The following is a 20013-nucleotide window of genomic DNA, read 5'->3' on the forward strand; positions in this document are numbered from 1 at the left end:
ACCACACCCGCTGGCTTCAGGCGGACCACGGCAGAATCTAAGTCCGACACTGTGCTGTGGTTGGTTTATGGCGGCCGACCCGCACACTGCCCCGCGATTTAGGCCTTCACCGCCTTAACCTGATGGAGTCATTTCGAGACCACGATGGTGGGGTCAACATGGCACAACCACCTATGCCCTGGCAATGCCCCGCGACAACACAACACCAAGCTCCGGCATCGTGATCCCTAACTAGAAGGGCAGCTTAGGTTCCAATTGCCGAATATTGCAACCGAATCAGGAATTTTTAGGTTGGATTTTGCAGCAACATCTATCCGTTGCTACGTCTTAAAAGTTTGCCAGTCAATCGCCGACTTGGAGTTGCGGAAAGTGTCCACAGGTTAGTGTGTCGCCACACTTCTCAAGAGGTTCTTCTCCTTTTATGTTGCACATGTACTTACCTACTTAGTAAACTCATAGCTCACATTTCGGTAACTGCGCCGCCCAAAATATTCAGCCATCAAACCCCAACCCATTCCCCACGTTTATTCACAGCAACCTTCTTCTGCGTCCTCATCAACCGCCAACATGTCTCGCCATCAGTACATTCGCAACCTAGATTACGGAGATGCCGTGGACGAGTACGAGGGTTATTCGGAAGAAGAGAATGATGAGCTCAGCCCAGAAGACCGGGCGCTCATGAACCAAGGTACTGCCGATGTCCAGGCGGCCCTTGGCGTTGAGATTTCCAAGGTCACGGTTGCCCAGATCGAGGAGGCCTTGTGGCACTACTATTACGACGTCGACAAATCGGTTGCCTATCTCATTTCCAAGTTTGTCAACCCGCGCCCCAAAGCGACCAAACCAGCAGTACAACCACCTAATGGTAAGTCCGTCACTTGTGCAATTGATACCTCAACGGCCGGCCTCCCCCTTGAACTTGGCATTCCATCGCACTGGGCGGCGAAGTATCTGGACCTGACAGACACCGGCCTCCCAGCATTGCAGACAAATTCTCCGAACTCGGCAGCATGGCGCCAAAGTATAGGGCATCAATCAAATACCAGGGCCCTTTCTATTTCCACACCTGTATCCTTCGAACACGGAACGTGGATTTCACACTTCTTCCAAGATATGCCGTGGGGCAATATTCCAAAGCACAGAGAGACAACTTTCATTGCACCACCAAAACGTCGTGGTGGCCTGCTCGGCGGATCAGGTATGCCACCAAAGATGTCCAAGCTTCAAGCCCTTGCTGCCGCGCGCAAAAAGAAAGCCGAAGAGAAGAAGGCTATCGACGAGAAGGCGGAACAAACGCGGATGCAGGTAGAAGACCTCTCAATGGAGCATACGCCAGCTGGGAAGGAGAACGTGCTCATGGCTGGCCCATCCAACAAACGTCTCAAAACTTCGGAATCCATTGCCCAGAGTACCATGCCCCTGTTAGGCTCCCAGCCAACGCAGCCCGAGATATCACACCAGTCGGGCGTAATGACGAAAGTACCAGGCGAAGGACCGCTACTGGGCCAGGGCCTCTTTGGCGGTCGACCTGGCTCCTCTACTCCAGACGCACCAGGAGATGGGCGGAAAGCCATCATGGCTGAACCATCTGCATTTGCTCAACTGCTCTGTTGGAACCCACCCACCTCCCGCACGTCGAATGGTTCGGAAAGCGACCCTTTATACGGGTTTGGGTGTGGATATGGGGCGGACAACAAGGGAAATCCACCGACAAAACCCTTGGACCCTACCGACTGGTTCGACGTCCGTAAACGGAAGCGGGATGATTCGGGCGACTTCGACGAGGAAGTCATCCTATACCCGAACCTGCCTCAGTCTGTTCGAGATACTTTTGCTCAGCCCAGTCCGGATGACGTTGTTCTCGCGGCCCAAGCCAAGGCCAAATCGATGAAAGGTTCGCTCTTGAAGAGCAAGCGCTAACATGGACACTAATAGTCGATATAGCTGGACCCAAGACAGCTGCAGCCCAGCCTAAAAAGAAGGGTACAGCATCCACAGATGCTGTCACAGCTAGCGTGGATGGGCTGAGGATCAGCGATGCGCCACTGCCCAAGAGCCGAAATCTTGATGTCCTCTCGGAATTGGAAAAGAGCAAGCCCAAGAAGAGTGCTAGTTTTGTGGTGGTCGGGCACGTAGACGCCGGGAAGAGCACCATGATGGGCCGGCTACTGCTCGACCTCAAGGTGGTCGACCAGCGCACAATCGACAAACTCCAGAAGGAGGCGAAAACTGAAGGCAAAGGTTCCTTTGGTCTCGCCTGGGTCCTAGATCAACGGCCGGAAGAACGCAGCAGGGGAATAACCATGGACATCGCCACTCGACGATTCGAAACAGAACACACAGCTTTTACCATCCTCGACGCTCCGGGTCACGCGGAATACATCTATAATATGATCGCCGGCGCTAGTCAGGCCGACTTTGCCATTTTAGTTATCGACGCCAGCATTGACGCCTTCGAATCCGGGCTAAAGGGGCAGACCAGGGAGCATTCTTTGTTGATTCGCAGCATGGGAGTATCGCGCATCATCGTGGCCATCAACAAGCTGGACACGGTTGCCTGGTCCCAGGAGAGGTTCAGCGAGATCAAGGACCAGATGTCTGGCTTCTTGTCCACGGCAAACTTTCAGCACAAAAACATGGCTTTCGTCCCGGTTTCCGGTCTGAACGGTGACAACCTGGTTCACAGATCCCGCGATCCGGCCGCATCATGGTACACCGGCCCCACGCTAGTGGAAGAATTGGAAAACTCAGAGCCAAGCGCGCGGGCGTTAACCAAACCATTGCGGATGACTGTTTTTGAGGTATACCGCACCATGCAGAGCCCGGTAACGGTTTCGGGGCGCATCGAGGCGGGGTCCGTGCAAATGGGCGATGCACTTCTTGTTCAACCGAGCGGACAAAAGGCATATGTCAAGTCGATCCTTGCCAACGAGGCTCCAGTTGACTGGGCAGTCGCTGGCCAAAATGTCGTGCTCCACCTCAGCCATATCGATCCCATTCACGTCAGGGACGGAGACATCATCTGCGATCCGGCGAAACCAGTTCCGAAGGCAGACACGTTCAAAATGAAGGCCCTAGCATTTGACATCTTGATGCCCATGCCGGTGGAAGTTCACAGGGGCCGGCTGAACCAAGCCGGCAAGATCGAGACTATCTCAGCTCTCTTGGATAAGGCCTCGGGGTCGGTAGTCAAGAAAAACCCCAAAATCGTCAAGCCCGCCATGGTAGCGAGGATTGTGGTCAAGCTGGAGTCGCAGGTGCCGCTGGAGCCGGGGCAGAGAGTGGTTTTGAGGAGTGGCGGACAGACGGTGGCTGCCGGGTTGTTGGAATAGAGGTGGTCACGAGAAATGAGGCTCTTCGGCAATATGTGTCTGTACCTTACTTAAGAGAGCGTGGGGTAAAGAGTGCAACATGCATCACAGAGCCCAGCACTGGCTTTGCTTCACCTGGTCCCACTTCTGATGTTCGTTTGCGGCCATCGCTTACGTTCGAGACCTGTAGAAGCCATCATTAATAAATTGACATGTGTCATTTTCTCCTGCTTCCCTTCCGTTCCACTGCCGAAGTTATCTGTGTCGTTCTTGACGATGAAACATTGTCTTTCCTTCGGGAGGTGGAACGCCACAGGGCAGACAATCCATGGCCTGTTGAAAAAAGGCCACTCTGGCACAAACAGGGGGTTGAGTGCCACTGCACGGCCGGCGACCCGCCCTGTGGGCAATCATCTGCGGGGCAAGCCCACCGCATTCCCGCCGTTTGCTTGTCCCCGATTTGGAGATGGAAACCACTAGAAATCCGATCGTTGGAACGGATCGTGCCACGCAAAGAAAAGAGACAATGAATTGGCAATGCTCGTACTCGAGCTGCCGTAGTCAAAGTTCCAATATGGTGCCATAAATAATCAGGATTTTCTCAAGTCCTAAAATGGACAACGGTGAGTTGAAAATCGAGGGAGAGCTGAGTAAAGTGCAAGCTGTTCTCCATGTTCAATGGTCATGCAGATCTCCAAGCGCCAGGGGTAGCAAGTACCAAGTACCGCTAGCCTTGTTAAATTTGCGGTCAATTGAGACACGGAGTTGGTTGTTGTACTTCCTCTGTTGCACGCGGTGGGGCCATTGAGTTGCCCCCAAATTCAGAAGGCGGCGAATGGGCCAGTGCGGAAGCGCGAGGTGGCTTAAGCCAGGATAAGGACAGATTTCCGGTTGCCCCAGAAAAATACAGAGCCAACCTTCAAAAGGCTGAACTTGCTTCCGTTTGCTTCCCTCTCCCGTTTCACCAACCACTTCACTCGACGACGCCGGAATCTTCGAGTTCCTATTCATCTTCTTCCTGACCACTAGCCCGGTAGGAACGGTTCGAGAAGGGCGCTGTCTCTCTTCTCCCGGCTTCATTTCTAACACCCTTTTACACCGCCTGCAAGCAGTAGCGCAAAGAGGGTTGTCGTTTATTTTCTTCTTTCTACCACACAGCTTTCGACATGGAGAGTCGATCGCGGAGCTGGGCCCTCGGCCTGAGCTTCATTGGGTTCTTTGCCCTCCTCTTCTCTCTGGGCTTCGTCCAGCAAGTCAAGGCGGACGACGTCTCTGAGTATGGCACCGTCATTGGTATTGTAGGTTCACCCTGGAACATCCCGGAGCTCTTGCAAACAGAACTAACACAACTAAACAGGATCTGGGCACCACCTACTCGTAAGTTGCCTCAATCTCGAATTTCGACTTTACCGCCATCTGGCAATTCGGCTCCGTGGGAGTGTAGGCGATTGAGGACACGGTGTCAAGGATGGCGGAGAGGTGGAGCACACACATGGGCAAGGGACAAACGGCTAACAGCAATTAGGTGTGTGGGTGTGATGCAAAAGGGCAAGGTCGAGATTCTGGTCAACGATCAAGGTGCGTTTAGGATTATGGGCACTCTCAGCCTCGGAACCCACAGCTGACAGTCTACTTCAGGAAACCGTATCACCCCCTCTTATGTCGCCTTCACCGAGGATGAGAGACTCGTCGGAGACGCCGCCAAGAACCAGGCCGCGTCGAACCCGTTCAAGACCATCTATGACATCAAGCGTCTGATCGGCCGCAAGTTCTCGGAGAAGGACGTCCAGAGCGATATCAAGCACTTCCCCTTCAAGGTGGTTGCCAGGGATGAGAAGCCGGTTGTCAAGGTTGAGGTTGACGGCTCTGAGAAGACCTTCACCCCCGAGGAGATCTCCGCCATGGTTCTCACCAAGGTACGTTGGCTTGCTAATCGCACAACTTGACCCATTTGAGGCAGTTCCTAACAACCGAACAGATGAAGGAGACTGCCGAGGCCTACCTTGGCAAGAAGGTCACCCACGCCGTCGTTACCGTCCCCGCCTACTTCAACGACAACCAGCGCCAGGCCACCAAGGATGCCGGCATGATCGCTGGTCTTAACGTTCTCCGTATCGTCAACGAGCCCACCGCCGCCGCTATCGCCTACGGCCTTGACAAGACCCAGGGTGAGCGCCAGATCATCGTCTACGACCTTGGTGGTGGTACTTTCGATGTCTCGCTCCTGTCTATCGACCAGGGTGTGTTCGAGGTCCTGGCCACCGCCGGTGATACCCATCTTGGTGGTGAGGATTTCGACCAGCGCCTCATCAGCCACTTCGCCAAGACCTTCAACAAGAAGCACAGCGTCGATGTCAGCACCGATGCCAAGGCCATGGGCAAGCTCAAGCGTGAGGCCGAGAAGGCGAAGCGCACTCTGTCGAGCCAGATGTCCACTCGCATTGAGATCGAGGCCTTCTTCCAGGGCAAGGACTTCAGCGAGACCCTGACTCGCGCCAAGTTCGAGGAGATCAACGGCGACCTTTTCCGCAAGACCCTGAAGCCTGTCGAGCAGGTTCTCAAGGATGCCAAGGTTAGCAAGAGCGAGGTTGACGATATCGTCCTCGTTGGTGGCTCCACCCGTATTCCCAAGGTCCAGGCCCTCATTGAGGAGTACTTCGGCAAGCCGGCGAGCAAGGGTATCAACCCGGATGAGGCTGTTGCTTTCGGTGCCGCCGTCCAGGCTGGTGTGCTTAGCGGCGAGGAGGGCACTGAGGACATCGTCCTCATGGATGTCAACCCGCTTACCCTCGGTATCGAGACCACTGGCGGTGTCATGACCAAGCTCATCCCCCGCAACACCCCCATCCCCACCCGCAAGAGCCAGATCTTCTCGACCGCCGCCGACAACCAGCCCGTGGTCCTGATCCAGGTCTACGAGGGTGAGCGCTCCATGACCAAGGACAACAACATCCTCGGCAAGTTCGAGCTTACCGGCATCCCCCCCGCTCCCCGCGGCGTTCCCCAGATCGAGGTCTCTTTCGAGCTCGACGCCAACGGAATTCTCAAGGTCTCTGCCCACGACAAGGGCACCGGCAAGGGCGAGTCCATCACCATCACCAACGACAAGGGCCGCCTCACCCAGGAGGAGATCGACCGCATGGTTGCCGAGGCTGAGAAGTACGCCGAGGAGGACAAGGCTACCCGTGAGCGCATTGAGGCTCGCAACGGCCTTGAGAACTACGCCTTCAGCCTGAAGAACCAGGTCAACGATGACGAGGGCATGGGCAGCAAGATCTCTGAGGATGACAAGGAGACCATCCTTGACGCTGTCAAGGAGGCCCAGGACTGGCTTGAGGAGAACGGTAAGCTTGTTCCCTTTTTCTGCTTTACCAGTGACAAAATGCTAACTCGAACACAGCCGCTACTGCCTCCGCCGAGGACTTTGAGGAGCAGAAGGAGAAGCTCAGCAACGTGGCGTACCCGATCACCAGCAAGCTCTACTCGGGCGGTGAAGCCGGTGGCGAGGATGAGCCTGACTCGCACGACGAGCTTTAATTACCTCGCTCGTATTAGTATCATAGAGATTCCCCCCGTTTTTTGTTTTGATGGCATAAAAAATGAGCCTACCCGGGTTTGGGGTTGGGTTTACTTACCCTTTTGATCTTGGGCCCTTTGCCGGTGTTTGTGTGCGTTTGGTCAACGGCAGGTGGGGATGCATATCGGTAGTGTGATGGTGACGGTTGTATGTTGTGAGGGCTTGTACAAGTATCAGTTGAGTTGCTAGTTGTGACAATGCATAGAACCCTTTGATGATCAATAACTGCCTAGCTGCTTCGTCGTGTTATGGTTATTAGCCAACATGAAAAGGGGTGCGGTGGATACCACACAACCAAACAATGGATGGCTGTTTCCTCCGGTGAGAACCTTTTGACTATCCCCTTACCTCCCCGATCTATAGAGGTGCCCCCATAGGGTAGATAGTTGCGTAGAAACCCATCTGCCGTGCTAGGGGTAATGAGAGTAACAGCAGCAAGAGTCTTCTCTCGCCACGGCTGTGAAGCCCCCAATCAGCACTCCCCCGGAAGTGCTGCATGTAGCCAGCCCAGGAAAGAGAAAACGATTCAACAGATGAAACAAGTTGTCGCCAAGAGAAACAGACTGGTACAGCTACACAGACTGCTAAGATAAAAAAACCCCACCATTCTCACTTGTCGCCATGACGATTCCATATATCACTCGCACCTTAAAGCGTCCCCAGATCACCCTTCCATGTCAATGCACACCACCGGTATGCTCACGGAAGTGGTCCACACCACAAAAGAACGTAACCACCAACCAAGCCCTTTTCAAAACCTCGGCAGCCCGGACGCGTCCCAATTTTCGTTCGACAGCGACGCCTCGGCCAGGACCGCCAGCAGCCCGCTCGGGTCGCCGTTCCGCGCGAACAGGGCATCCGCGTCCTTTTTCATCCTGCGCAGACGCTCGATCTGCTGCTGCCGCGGCGGGGTGCCACAGCTGCTGCTCTTTCCATCCTCAGACCCGGTGTGCCAGGGCTTCTTTTTCTCCGCGGGATGAAGGTTCTCCTCCGCCGCTGCTGCCATCTCCGCGGGCTCGGAGAAGACAACGCTGGAGTTGGAGGCCGTGTCCCCTGCTAGGGACGGCTCCGATGGGGCCACCGAGACCGTGTCCTGCTCCGGCTTGTGGAGTCCGTATACGGGGCATTCTAGGGCGGCTGGGGACCGCAACTCCTTCCCGTGGGCCAGATCCGAAAAGGAAGCCGGCTGGGCTATATCCATAGGGGATACCGGCGGATAGAGAGGCAGTGGCTTTGTTCCGCCGTAAGGGGGCCTGACGGCGGGATTCCACCTGGGCAACGGCATTTGGTGTCCTGAGGTGGGGTAGGCTGGCCGTTGCTGGAGGCACCGGACCGCCTTCTGCATGTCGTGGGCCCAGTCGATGCCGTCGCTGAAGCTCAGGTGTCCCGGGGCGGTGTCTGTGACGACGCGGTGCCGGGTCACGAACTCGGGGTGGTGAGAGCCGGGGAAGGTCCAGGCCAGTTCAACGAAGCAGTCGCCGGCGGCTGCCCATTGTTTTACGTCCTCCACGGAGTAGTTTAGGAGCAAAGCCAAAAGGTGGACTGAGATGGTGTGAGGATGTCCGGGCCCGTGGTTTAGAGGTTTCACGAGATAACCGAGGGACTGGGCGGCCACGCCTGGCTTTCCATAGACAGATACCGAGTGGAGGCAGATTTCCTCTGGTATCGTCGCCTGCCGTGTGTTAGAAATGATGGCTCTTATTACGTGTGTGTTGGGGGAGCAAACCGTGGCCGGGCTAGGCAATGGCTCCGTGTTTGGACCATACTCTGGCATCTTTGACAGTTCACAGTCTATTCATGGGATGAAGTCGGTCACGGGTTGGTATCAAGTGTATTGGCGAAGGCTATTTGAGTCCCTACTCTCTAGGTCGCTACAGAGGGTACTTTATATTCTCGAGGACCGCGAGAACTGGAATACTTGGCTTGTCTCCTGACAAGGCTGCGTGGATTCCTCGCTTTGATTGGGCGTAGTCTGACTAAGTCGGCTCAATTCCTAGGTTTCATCCTGTGTCATGGCCGTCTCGTTTTGGCATTTGTACTTTTGCCCTATTCTTGGAAGCTGGAGCGGGGCTTATCCAGGATGGTGTGTGGGCTCTCCTCTTGACAGGTTCAACTTTGGTCATCTCAGGGGGACAACTGAACCATATCTGCACCTTACCTGCACCCTTCTGACTTGGGTTCCTCCGGCAGGAGTCGGGCCATTGGAAATGGGCACTCTCACCGACTTCCAGGGCTCTCCACATGCATTTGCATTTCCTTTTCGGGGATTTGTACATGATCAGAGCCAAACGAGCCCCCTTTATCACGCCTGGCGACGTAACCAACGTCTCTTAGTGGCCCCTCGGCGTGAATAAACTTCCAAATGCCTCTTCGAGCTAAGGTAGGTTCTCGGCTCAGCTCAAGCCACCACTATGCCAAGTCTCCCAAGAGCCGCTCCACGCCCGGGTCCTGCGGGTTTGACTGTCCAAAGAAGAAGGCTTGGAGGTGAGAGCGAACTAGCACGTCGCCTTGTCTGGTTGCCTTACACACTCCGTAGCATATACTTTGAGGTACGCGGCATTGCAAGGAGCGTATTATAAGCTGATACGGTCCGCTTCTTTGCCTGTGGTCCCCGAGTTCCCCCCCTCCCCTTGTGTGGCCTGCTTCGGCACCAGATCCACCAACACCCCCCTTCTCCCTCTGTCTCTCAATCGCGGGTTTGAAAAGTGTGGCCAGGGACCCAGCCTTGCATCTCAACCCTTTCTTCAGATCCTGAATTTAATTCGCCAATCACAACACTGCTGGGTCAACATTGCGTCCGAGGGCGGCTGCGCCTTCACAGAAACGTCGCCATAAACTTGCGAGGCGTCAGTTCTAATACATCCCCTCCTTCCACCCAGGCCGAGCTAGGTTTGTTTCCTCCTATTCAACACGACAAGCACTATACAACAGAACCCTATCTTGGCTTCTGGCATATTCATTCAGGCTTTGAACAACCTGTGCCTTTCTTCATGCAAACGACGGCTCGTCGAACGACACCCGAAGGGCCCATCTCCCACCATGGATGACCACCTCTATCGGCGGCCTGGCAGCCACCAAGGGACCAGAAGGCCATCTTTTGTCCCACCTCGTGTCAACACGGACAGCCTCAGACACGATGAGTTCATGTGGCCTCTCTGGGTCATGGCGGGTCGTAGATATCAGGCCCCCCTGGATTGCCTCTTCAGCCGTGACTGGCCCGCGGCCTTCATCCACGCCAAGCTTGTCGAGGTCATTGTCAAGGCCACCAAGCTTCCCATCGTCGACTTTGAGCAGTCATATCAGACCCCGATGGGCCACATCACCTGCACTCGTGCCTTCGGAGTCCTGGTTAGGCCTGACGGCCTGGACAACTTCCACATCTTGCTTCTTCCAATTCTGGAAACCGACATCTACCCCTACGGCAACATACCCATCATCATGGGTCAACCCCAGGTCACGTACTTCATGGGCCCCAATTGGCCGCCCATCGAAGCGGACGAAGCCCTCCCGCCTCTCATCCAGCCCGACTTCTCCTCCTCACGCCACTCCTATACGTTTCCCGGCGCTCCTGCGATGTACAACCCCACGGCAACGGGGGGGTTCTACAACAACACGCTGCTGCCCGCCTCCCCATCGCCCTTGGCTTACACGCCAGACCAAACCCAAGTCAATTTCCCTCAGGTCGGCCACTATACGTTTCCCCCCGCCGCCATGATGGGTGGACTCTCTAGGGAAGATCAAACAAGAATGTGGGTCGATCATTACAACGGCAACGGCGGCAGCGGCAGCGACAGCAACGACAACGGCGGCGACGACAGCGGGAACAACGTCCCATTTTGGACTTGGTATGTGATGTTCCCCCAACCAAGGGTTGTGATGGCCAACCTCACTTCATGTCGTATCTGACGTTAACTCTCCTTGGCAGGGACATTGTTGACGGGTAACTGCATGCATGTCATACAGGGGTGGGGAACTCAGGGGTAGAGGGAGGCCAGTGAGGTGAGTTTATTGTTGTTGTTGTGTTGTTGCCGGGCCTATCGGCTTCTGCTGTGAAACCAAGGTTGGTAACTAATTACTTTACTCGTCAGTATTCGGACTGATCACCCTGTTCAACACCGGTTGGCACTCGACGCTGAAATGGCCAAGTCGGCCCAGCCGTCGAGTGTGTTCTTGGGGGGGTCCTTTTTTTTTTCTTTTCAGGGGATACGGAATACGGAAACGAATCCCTGGGTCCTATACGCGTTGATGCGGGAAAGACTGGAGCTCGCGCGACTCACACAGACGCGCGACTCACATGACACAGAATTCTCTGGTTTCCTTGACAGTCAGGACTGCGGGCGTTTGTTTGTTTGGATGAGCGCCAGATTGGAGACTCCGCGCACTATATTTATGTTTGGCTTTATTACGAGATTACGACTGCTTCAGAACTTCACGAATCAATGTCAGCTCTGGTTGTTTTTATCGTTGTCGGGTTTTGCGCCGGCATTCGGTCAACTGCGAGATCATTTGATTACCTATTTGTCATGATGGAGTTATGTTGTTTGTGGGAGCGGGCGTCCCCGCTCAGAAAAATCCCAGAACAGAGTCCCGGCTCGACGGCGCTACTTCCACGTAGGAAGGGGGCGAGGCTGTCCTGGGAGAGCCACCGCCGGTTAATACCAGGTGGAAAAACCGTCGACTTCGGCGGTGGCTCTGCTGAAAAAGAGGGTGCTGGATCTGGTACATATACCCTGAGCAGGTACGTGCGGGTGTCCGGGTGGCCCATGGGCCACCGCTTTGACACCAGGCATGATGATGCCTGGCTGTTCCATAAGCAGCCATTAAGGTCGTGGGGTGGTATGCTGATGGGTGCCTGCCCATCATGGTTGCCGAGCGGGAAGCTGGGGAACTGGAACCCCGCCTGAGATATTAGACTCTCGATTTTGGGATGGAATATCATTATAAGTATGTTCTCTCATTTCAATTGCAATTTCAACACACTCGAATGGCTAAGTTTAGATGTTCAGTGAATACTAGGATTGATCCCCTACAAAAGAACATGTAAGTGATAGCAGAACAACTCCAAGTTATGCTGTTCATCCACTGCATGCCTGCCTTCCACGGCTTTCCACGGTACCTCTCAGGATGTGCCCGTCAGTACCTGAGGTTGTCCAGCATTTGGGGAGACAGCCATTCCTTTTTGTCGTCAGGTCCCAGTCTCCAAGACTCCCACCCACACACTCGCACACTCACCCACCCCCATAGCAAACCCAACCCCGACCCCGACCACCTCACAAGAAGCAATAAGAACAAGCACATCACATACGCACCATGTGCACCCACCAGGTCTTGCTGTATTGCGGCTGCGGCTGCTATCACAGCCACGGGGTCACCCGCTGCTCCACGGCCGCACTCCAGGGCCGGAACTGCGACCGCCGGCTCTGGACCAGCACCTTCGCCGGGTACAGCACCGGTTGGTGCGAGCAGTGCCTGCTGCCGACGCCGCCGGATACCCCGCCCGCGTGATATTGTAGGGTAGAGGTGGTGTATGGAATTTGAGGGTGGATGGAATAGATTCGTCATTTACCCTCGATTTGTAGCGCTGTTTTCGCCGTGATGTGATGATGATTGTGAGGTGACGATGAGGTGAGATGCGGCGTGCCTTGCAATATTTCTAGGGGACGTTTCCGTGCTGTTCTGCCTGCCAGCAATAGTGAATGAATGAATGGATAAAGAGTCTAAAATTCCCGCGTCCAGGTGTAAATTAATCAACGTCAACCGTGCCGCCATGTCGTCGGCCGTGTACGGGACGGCCCGAGGGGCAGGCGGCAAAACTACCGTGCCACTGATCAACCACACCCCGACATAACTGAACCTGCAGGAGATCGGCCGGCTCCAGATCCCTGAGAACTTTTGGATGACACACACTCGTAGTATGAACCAAGCAGGATTCAGGCTGCTGCTATACGGCACGGAAACGGTGAGATCCCCTGCTCCGACATCGCCTTTGGAACTACGGAACGCTCAACATGACCTACTTCGCCCAGCTACAGCAAATAAAACTCGAATGGCCCTTGGTAAAAGCTAAAGAAAACTCCTTGTCTCGCCCAACGCCATACAGGGAATGGGGGAAACATCCAACGCAAACCCAGGACAGAAACCATCTCGTCGTCCAAAACCATTCTCGCCGCCCAAACGGGACGATGTGCCATGCCTCTGGGGCTCCTCTAAGCAGTATCTTAGTCTCTCTTCACCTTTCCTCCAGCAGCTAAATGCCATCTTCTGTCCTCACGGCCCTCTCGTCGCCAGATGTGTTGGCAATGTGGCCACCGCCTATCACTCCTTCATCTTCACGTAGTTGCTGGGGAATATCCCGTGCCTCGTCCCAATCATGCCCGTCCTGTCGTCGGAAGTTAGCGTAAACCATTTCAATGCCACCTCCAGAAAAGTAGACATACCACCAGTCGTTGTCACTCTCCGTCTTCTTCAGCACGGTAATGACATCCCCCTTCTTAAACGCCAGATCGCCCGGCTGGTCCGCCTCGAACGTGAACAGCGCGACCGCCTCGTTCTTCTTCAACAACGCCTCTTTGCTGGCGTAATTCGGCTTCGGTGCCGCCGGCCGGCCGGGGCCCACCTTCTTCTCCGCCGCATCGTTGACCCCCGCCCCGGCCCCGGCACCGTAGCTATCGTGAAAGGTATTGGATCTCGACCCCTGGCCGAACGCCCTCGGCTGCTGGTCGTAGACATCGTCCTGCCACGTCGACGAGCGCTTCGGCCGCCCGAACTCGTCGTGACTCTGCCCGTTCGCCGCGCCGCCGTACCCGCCGTCCCGCTGCTCGCCCTCCCGGTACCCGGGCCCGGTGTTGTTCCCCCACACCACGTTGTCCCGGTTGTCGTCGTACACGGGGATGTCGTTGTACATGCTCTCGTCCGCCGCCGCGGGGCCCATGCCGCGGAAGGCGCGCGAGTTGAGGATGCTCAGCAGCGGCGCCGCCGCGGGCGGTGGGCGCTCGCTGCCGGACAGCAGCTCCTTCGCCGAGATCGGGCGCCCGTACAGCTTCGCGTTGGCCTCTTTGCGCTCGATGATAGCGGAACCCTCGAGAGACACGCCCGCGAAGAGGCCCTTGGTTTTGGAGTAGCTGAAGATGCCGGCGACGCTGCGCAGGGAGGCGGCGCCAGCGGCTTCGGCGTTGCGACCGACCGGCCCCGCGGCGAGGGACACGTTGCCGCCGAGTGTGAGCGACCCCGACTGCGAGAAGGTCTTGACGGCGCTCGCATCATTGAGGATGAAGACGAAGTCGGTCAGCTCGAACCCGATTTGCCCGCCGAAGCCCGCGCCACCCGTCATGATGGCCGTCGGCGCGCTCCATGACCCATCCGGTAGCCGCGCCACCACCAGCCCACTGCCGAAACGGGCCGACCCGAGGAAGCCCGCTTTAAATACTGTGAGAATTGCGAGGCCCTAGATAGAAGACAGCGTTAGTGTAAGGGGAGGCGTGATGCGCGCAGGAGGAAAGGTGGGGGAGGGGAGAAGGCGGCCCTTCCTTACCTTGGCACCAGCGAGGACGGATGGTGGAATGACTTTATCGGGGCTGAAGGCTTGTCGCGGGTCAATGAAGGAGGTTAGGATCTTGCCGCACTTTTTGCATTCCGCTATCTTCAGTGTCAGCAAACCAGAGCGACGAGCGACCACCATGGACACGAATGTGTCTATCGCGCAAACCGGTTAGCGCGGAACGGCCGGGAGCAACTTACACGCCATAGACGACGGAAGAGGGTTGTTGATACCCATGGCTGCTGGGTGGGCAGGTGCGCTGTCGAAGATGTATAAAATAAACTCCTGAAGAAGTCCTGGGTGGAAAGTGTGCTGGACGTTTATCAGGGTCGGCAAGTCGCGTGGTGGTTCAGAGTGGACAGCTGGAGGCAGCATAGAAGGATCAGGAAGAATGTGGGGTTCGCAGGCCGGGTCCGAGTTATTCGCGGTTGCGCTTGGCTTTCAACAGATCCGTTAACCGGCTTGGCTAGTAAAACCGGGGCGCACGAAGATCGATGTTGTCGCCGACAAGTCTATTACATCGGGAAGCGGCGGCCTTCAGTGTGATAAAGAAAAAAAGAAGGCTGCGCCGCGCGTCGTAGTGGCGGCTGTGAGGGTCGCATGGCAGGCAGTCCGAGAGGCGGGAGGTTCCCCGCAGCAGCAAGTCACAAGGCGCCAATGGAAACATTACAGTTGCGAAAACTTGGAGGGAAGGAATCGGAAAATGGAATTCATACTCTTGTCTCACTGATTGAATTGGCACATTTGGACTTAACTGAAGGCTGGGGTAGTATACTAACTTGCGCTCTCGATACTGCACCGATCATCCAAGTTGAGTTGAGTTGAAGATGCATTCCCTTACACAGTAAGTCGGAGATGGACGGGAGGACTCCAACCCCACATCCCCAAGTCCTCCAGCCACGGGCTGACGTCAAGGCCAGGCGTCGCCACATTGTGGCTGAGCAGTATCATTGCCAAGCCGGCTCTGGCTGGCACGCGGCTGGCTGGACCAGCGCCGCCAACCCCTTTCGCGGCCTCGGAGTCGCAGACGACTCCGTCCCGACAAAAAGCAGTTATACCCAACCTTTCAGCAAACGGAACTCCCAATCACGCCAGCTGCTGCTACAACAAGCCCAGCATCTTCATATCGCCGCGCTTCGCTTCTTACACCCTCTCATAATCCACCCGCGAATCAGAACCAAATCTGAAACACCTTCCCCCAGAACACCGCCGGCCGCGACCAACCAAACCCCAACCGAACGAACCGATCGTAGCCTCCAAAGTCACCAACTACGCGCAATCACCACCCGACTAAGCCCCAACCAAAGGCCGTACAACCAAGCCCTTCTGCGCAAACCAACCGATCCAGCCAAGCGGAGGGAAAAAAAAGACCCAACCCCCTCAGCAACACCACCACACCCCCCCACCGCCGCCAAAATGTCAGAAGCCTTCGAGCGCGAGCGCCAGAACAACGCCCGCCTAGACGAGCTCTCAGCCAAGGTCTCGGCCCTGCGCGGCGTGACCATCGACATCTACGACTCGGCGCGCTCGCAGGAGGTGATCGAATCGACTGTGCGTTTGTCCCCCGCCCCCCCCGCTCACCACCTAAATACAAAGGGAAAAAAAAGGATACAAGAAGGAGAGGAGAAAGAAGTAGATTGGCTAACGCGGCGTGCAGAGCGAGACATTCTCGTCGATGACGACACAGATCAAGGGCTCCGCGAGCCGGCTGGGACGCATGGCGGCGTCGGGGAACAAGGTGGCGGTGTTTAAATTGTCGGGAATTATTATTGGCGTGGTGTTGGTGTTGTATTATATTTGGAGGCTGTTTTTCTAGGCGGGCGCCTGAACCGTCGGTTGGCTTTTTTTTGGCTTCACACGAGGCAGCGTAGCGAAGGGGGTGCTGGGCGGGGCTTGGTGGATGGTTTGGATGAAGGTCGAGGGACTGGATCGGCCAGTTACGCAGCGCAGCGCGGTGCATGGGAATGTATTTGGACATGTATTATGATTTGGTCCCGTTGTGGACCTGGGCATAGCAGGGCGTTGGGTGTGGGTTGTCATCGGCTGGATTCGCTCGATGGCATTGAATAATACGATATCTACATTTCATGGTATGTCATAAATGATGTATTCTAGCTCATGAAGCCAGTCTTCCGCAACGCAACGCAAAGCCGGCCTCCCGTTTTCCTTCGTCCTCGCTATGCGCTTCATGTACATGTGGGCCAAAACACCAGGCAAGATATCCTTTTGTTCGGATACCGCTACCTCACCCCTATTACGGGCACTTTGTAGCCTCACTTCCACACATTCGAGAACAGGTCCTCGCCTCCTCCAAACCCGGCCGCCGGTTTATTGTTTGTAGTTGACGTCGTGCTGCTAGTCCACCCACCAAATTCTTCGTCTGCCGCCACCTTGGGCGCAAACCCTCCCGATGAACCGGGAACGATAGGCTGGCTAGCGAGTGACGCCCATCCCATGTCGTTCGATGCCGCAGGTGCAGACGGCTTTGGCGGCTCAGGAGAACCCTTGGGTGCTTCGGCTGAAGCCCACGCATTGCCGCCCCAAACGTCCGAACCCCCCCAGCCGCCTCCGTCCAAAGAACCAAGGGGGTTTGAAGCAGTAGTAGACGTCGTGGCGGGAGGGCTAGGCTTCGGCGGCGCGGCGGACAAGTTGAAAACTGAGGAAGCGGTTGTCGTCGTAGTCGGGGCGAGCGCAGGCTGGGCGACTGGTGCGGACGGGGAAGATGCCGAGAAGTCAAATAAATCGCCTAGTGCAGAGGAAGCGGGCGCTGGGGCGGGTTTGGACGCTGCCGCAGGCGAGGCAACAGAACCCCAGCCTGAAGTGCTACCAGCTGATTGTTTCGGCTGGTGCGAAGCGGCCGCCGGCTTAGAGTCGAAGAAACTACCGCCACTGAGCGCTGAGAAGGCAGAGCCGCTCGATTGAGGAGCAGGGCGGGGAGATCCGAAGGACCCGAGGCCGGAGAAGGCATCGTTTTGGGCTGGTTTGGGAGACGGCGCGCTAGCAAAGCTTAAACTGCTAAATGCGTCATGGAGCCCGCCCGCTGGGTTCTGCACCTGGCTCATGCCGGTAGGGGAGGACATTCCGCTCAACGAGCCCGACGAAGCATGGGAGACATGTTGCGCGGGTTGCTGAGGTTGGGGCCGCGGGGCGGTCGCGTAAAGTGAGAGGATAGACTGTTTAAGATCCGGGCGTGAGTGGCCGCTGCTAGGTGTGCCGGTGGTGCTGGCTGGCCGCGGCGGCGCGGCTGCCTGCCCACCCAAGAAATCAAGCCCAAGCAGTGAGTCCTTTGTATTAGTCGCCTTGGGCGGGGCGGGCCCGGATTTTGGAGGCACTTGCATGGCCGTCGGCCCAGTACTGCTGGCCCTCAACGGTGGTGGTACAGGGGCCGAAATCTGATCCCCTCCGATAAGATCGGCTTGAGGGGCTGCTGCCCGGCCGACGGATGCTTTGCGGACGGATTCCCGGCGTTCCACGTTTTGCTTCTCCTTAACAACGCTCAGTGGTACGTCGTCATCACCATCTGCGTCGAGTGTCGCGGGATCTGGGATCGGTCCTTCCATCGCCCATCTCTTCAGCTCGTACTTGGTGCGGATAAAGTTCTCGATCTTGGCTTCGGACGGGACGTGGTTAGCCGCCAGCTTTGCCTCCCAGTACTTGTTTGCGCGCGCATTGCCCCAGTTAAGGATGCTCTGTAGTTGCTCGTCGGTCCATGCGTCTAGGTCGACCGACTTGACTCGGCTGATGTGAGTGCCCATTCCGCGGTGAATGCCCGAGCAGCGGATGCACACGAACACACCGAGGTTCCAACTCGCCCATCTCGGGTCTAGTACGAAGATTGTCAGCGTGCTTCTAGGCGTGCCGTAGGATAAACCCACGTTTATTGCGCTTGCAGTCGGCGCACACTTTGTTAGGCTCTAACTTCAGGAGATTCTTGATCGTAGCCTGGTTTTGCGCTGCCCGCTCTGCAGCGGGGTTCGGGGGCCGTCGAGACATGAGGATTTTCTGATTGATTGGTGGTGGTGTTGTGGGTGGCTATGTGGATGGGACGGGAGGCTGGCGGTACTCGGGACTCGATTTCGAGTTCAGGACAATAGAAGTTAACGGAGGTTGGGTTCACAGATAAAGGTGCGGGACAGTGCGACTCGAAACGGGGTGGCGGTGGGGAATTGTCTAACCGAGCCAGAGTCCCAGATGAATGGATATGCTTGGTGCATAACTCGGATAGTAGTATATGTAAGTGCAGCCCGCTCCAATGAAGCAGAAACAGATGGCTTTTAGTTTGAGGAATCAGGCGGCAGGAGGTAATTAATTGTTGGGCACTCCCTTTTCGAGCTTGGGAGCCATTCTCAATATCCGTGTGCTTGAATCGAGGTAACGGAGGTCTCGAATGTGTGATGTAACATGGATGCCGTATGTAAATGAGTGAGTAGGTAGTATGAAGCATTTTGTGGATACTGTTATTCCAGCTTGAATTCACACTTAACTAGGTAGAAGCAGCGTGTCAAATACCATCGAATGATGGGGCATTAAGTTGTTGCTGTTGACTATCATCGAAACCTCGGGCAAGAATTCGAGCGGGTGATGCTCAACTCCGCCACTTTCTGTGACTGCATTTAGGACATTGATTCCAAACCTCAAATTCCTCAACCCACCCCGCCTCACTAGCCGCAATACCCATGATTTGTCACTTCTCGTTCCGCTCTATTTCATGCATTGCCTCAACTTGATTCCATCTTAGCCAGGACATAAAAACCCCAACTTCTCCGCACCGTCTCAAACACAGCTCACCCTCCATGCGCTCGCGATTCTTCCGTATCTTACTCACCTTCTCCAACCCAATCCGACCTCCTATCCTCTGGGCTACTACTCCCCGGCTTAGAAACACCACTCCTCTAAAATCAATGACCATTCCCTTTTTCAGCGCTCTATTCGGAACCTCGACCCCATCCTCCAAAAACACCATGACATCATACCCAGACCAGCGAACTCCAGAGGAGTGGCGCGCCGTCTTGAGTCCAGGTGAGCAAATAACTTTCTCCCTAGCCCCCCACTTCATCATCCCTCACAACACCAACCCCAAACCCCAACCAAATCCCTAACCCCCCATACCAAAAAAAACAGAACAATTCCGCATCCTCCGCGAAAAAGGCACCGAACGGCCCTCCACCGGCCTCTACGACAAGCACGCCCCCAGCGCCGGCACCTACGGGTGCGCGGGGTGCGGGGCGGCGCTGTACGAGGCGCGGCACAAGTTCGCTTCGGGTTGCGGGTGGCCGGCCTACTTCGACAGCGTGCCCGGCGCGGTGGTGCGGCACGAGGACCGCTCGCTGGGCATGGCGCGCACCGAGATCGTGTGCGCCAACTGCGGTGGCCACCTCGGGCATGTCTTTAAGGGGGAGGGGTATGATACCCCGACGGATGAGCGGCATTGTGTGAATAGTGTGTCGTTAACGTTTAGGGAGGAGGGGGAGGGGGCTGCTGGTGCTGGGGATGGGAAGGAGGCGGGGGCGGAGGGGAAGGGGGAGAGTAAGGTGTAGGAGCTTGGGAGGGGGTGAATGAGGAAGGATTTCACTTGGATGAGTGAAATG

At 56.1% G+C, this 20013-nt stretch overlaps 9 protein-coding genes across 9 annotated transcripts; 6 read left to right on the top strand and 3 right to left on the bottom strand.

Moving 5' to 3' along the window:
• Positions 1-81: 81 nt before the first annotated feature.
• F5144DRAFT_560423 (uncharacterized protein) lies at positions 82-3541 on the top strand. The gene is made up of 3 exons (XM_066788212.1): positions 82-379; positions 449-1894; positions 1945-3541. The coding sequence occupies exons 2-3, from the start codon at positions 568-570 to the stop codon at positions 3330-3332; spliced, it is 2715 nt and encodes a 904-aa protein (XP_066646027.1). The 5' UTR covers positions 82-379; positions 449-567; the 3' UTR covers positions 3333-3541.
• A 936-nt stretch (positions 3542-4477) lies between these two features.
• On the top strand, positions 4478-6848 carry F5144DRAFT_544658 (heat shock protein 70 family; the record flags this gene model as incomplete). Its single annotated transcript, XM_066787310.1, has 6 exons — positions 4478-4609; positions 4669-4688; positions 4837-4889; positions 4950-5227; positions 5272-6655; positions 6712-6848. The coding sequence occupies 6 exons, from the start codon at positions 4478-4480 to the stop codon at positions 6846-6848; spliced, it is 2004 nt and encodes a 667-aa protein (XP_066646028.1).
• Positions 6849-7639: 791 nt separating this feature from the next.
• F5144DRAFT_544659 (uncharacterized protein) lies at positions 7640-8662 on the bottom strand (the record flags this gene model as incomplete). The annotated part of the gene is made up of 2 exons (XM_066787311.1): positions 7640-8560; positions 8615-8662. 2 exons carry the CDS (start codon positions 8660-8662, stop codon positions 7640-7642), a joined length of 969 nt encoding a protein of 322 aa, XP_066646029.1.
• A 923-nt stretch (positions 8663-9585) lies between these two features.
• F5144DRAFT_95406 (uncharacterized protein) lies at positions 9586-11160 on the top strand. The gene is made up of 3 exons (XM_066793596.1): positions 9586-10733; positions 10814-10887; positions 10977-11160. Exons 1-2 carry the CDS (start codon positions 9928-9930, stop codon positions 10830-10832), a joined length of 825 nt encoding a protein of 274 aa, XP_066646030.1. The 5' UTR covers positions 9586-9927; the 3' UTR covers positions 10833-10887; positions 10977-11160.
• Positions 11136-12087, top strand: F5144DRAFT_95646 (uncharacterized protein). The gene is made up of 2 exons (XM_066793598.1): positions 11136-11832; positions 11895-12087. The coding sequence occupies exon 1, from the start codon at positions 11328-11330 to the stop codon at positions 11790-11792; it is 465 nt and encodes a 154-aa protein (XP_066646031.1). The 5' UTR covers positions 11136-11327; the 3' UTR covers positions 11793-11832; positions 11895-12087.
• Positions 12088-13203: 1116 nt separating this feature from the next.
• F5144DRAFT_599169 (uncharacterized protein) lies at positions 13204-14662 on the bottom strand (the record flags this gene model as incomplete). Its single annotated transcript, XM_066790989.1, has 4 exons — positions 13204-13267; positions 13326-14332; positions 14420-14523; positions 14626-14662. 4 exons carry the CDS (start codon positions 14660-14662, stop codon positions 13204-13206), a joined length of 1212 nt encoding a protein of 403 aa, XP_066646032.1.
• Positions 14663-15841: 1179 nt separating this feature from the next.
• On the top strand, positions 15842-16241 carry F5144DRAFT_599170 (uncharacterized protein; the record flags this gene model as incomplete). Its single annotated transcript, XM_066790990.1, has 2 exons — positions 15842-15976; positions 16083-16241. The coding sequence occupies 2 exons, from the start codon at positions 15842-15844 to the stop codon at positions 16239-16241; spliced, it is 294 nt and encodes a 97-aa protein (XP_066646033.1).
• Positions 16242-16509: 268 nt separating this feature from the next.
• Positions 16510-18876, bottom strand: F5144DRAFT_526042 (uncharacterized protein). The gene is made up of 2 exons (XM_066786820.1): positions 18301-18876; positions 16510-18248 (listed from the first exon to the last, which is right to left on the bottom strand). Exons 1-2 carry the CDS (start codon positions 18416-18418, stop codon positions 16699-16701), a joined length of 1668 nt encoding a protein of 555 aa, XP_066646034.1. The 5' UTR covers positions 18419-18876; the 3' UTR covers positions 16510-16698.
• F5144DRAFT_618254 (Mss4-like protein) lies at positions 18855-19962 on the top strand (the record flags this gene model as incomplete). The annotated part of the gene is made up of 2 exons (XM_066791912.1): positions 18855-19444; positions 19547-19962. The coding sequence occupies exons 1-2, from the start codon at positions 19219-19221 to the stop codon at positions 19960-19962; spliced, it is 642 nt and encodes a 213-aa protein (XP_066646035.1). The 5' UTR covers positions 18855-19218.
• Positions 19963-20013: the final 51 nt, after the last annotated feature.

Source organism: Chaetomium tenue (assembly GCF_020726465.1).
Source record: "Chaetomium tenue strain MPI-SDFR-AT-0079 chromosome Unknown F5144scaffold_2, whole genome shotgun sequence".
Taxonomy (NCBI): Eukaryota; Fungi; Ascomycota; class Sordariomycetes; order Sordariales; family Chaetomiaceae; genus Chaetomium; species Chaetomium tenue.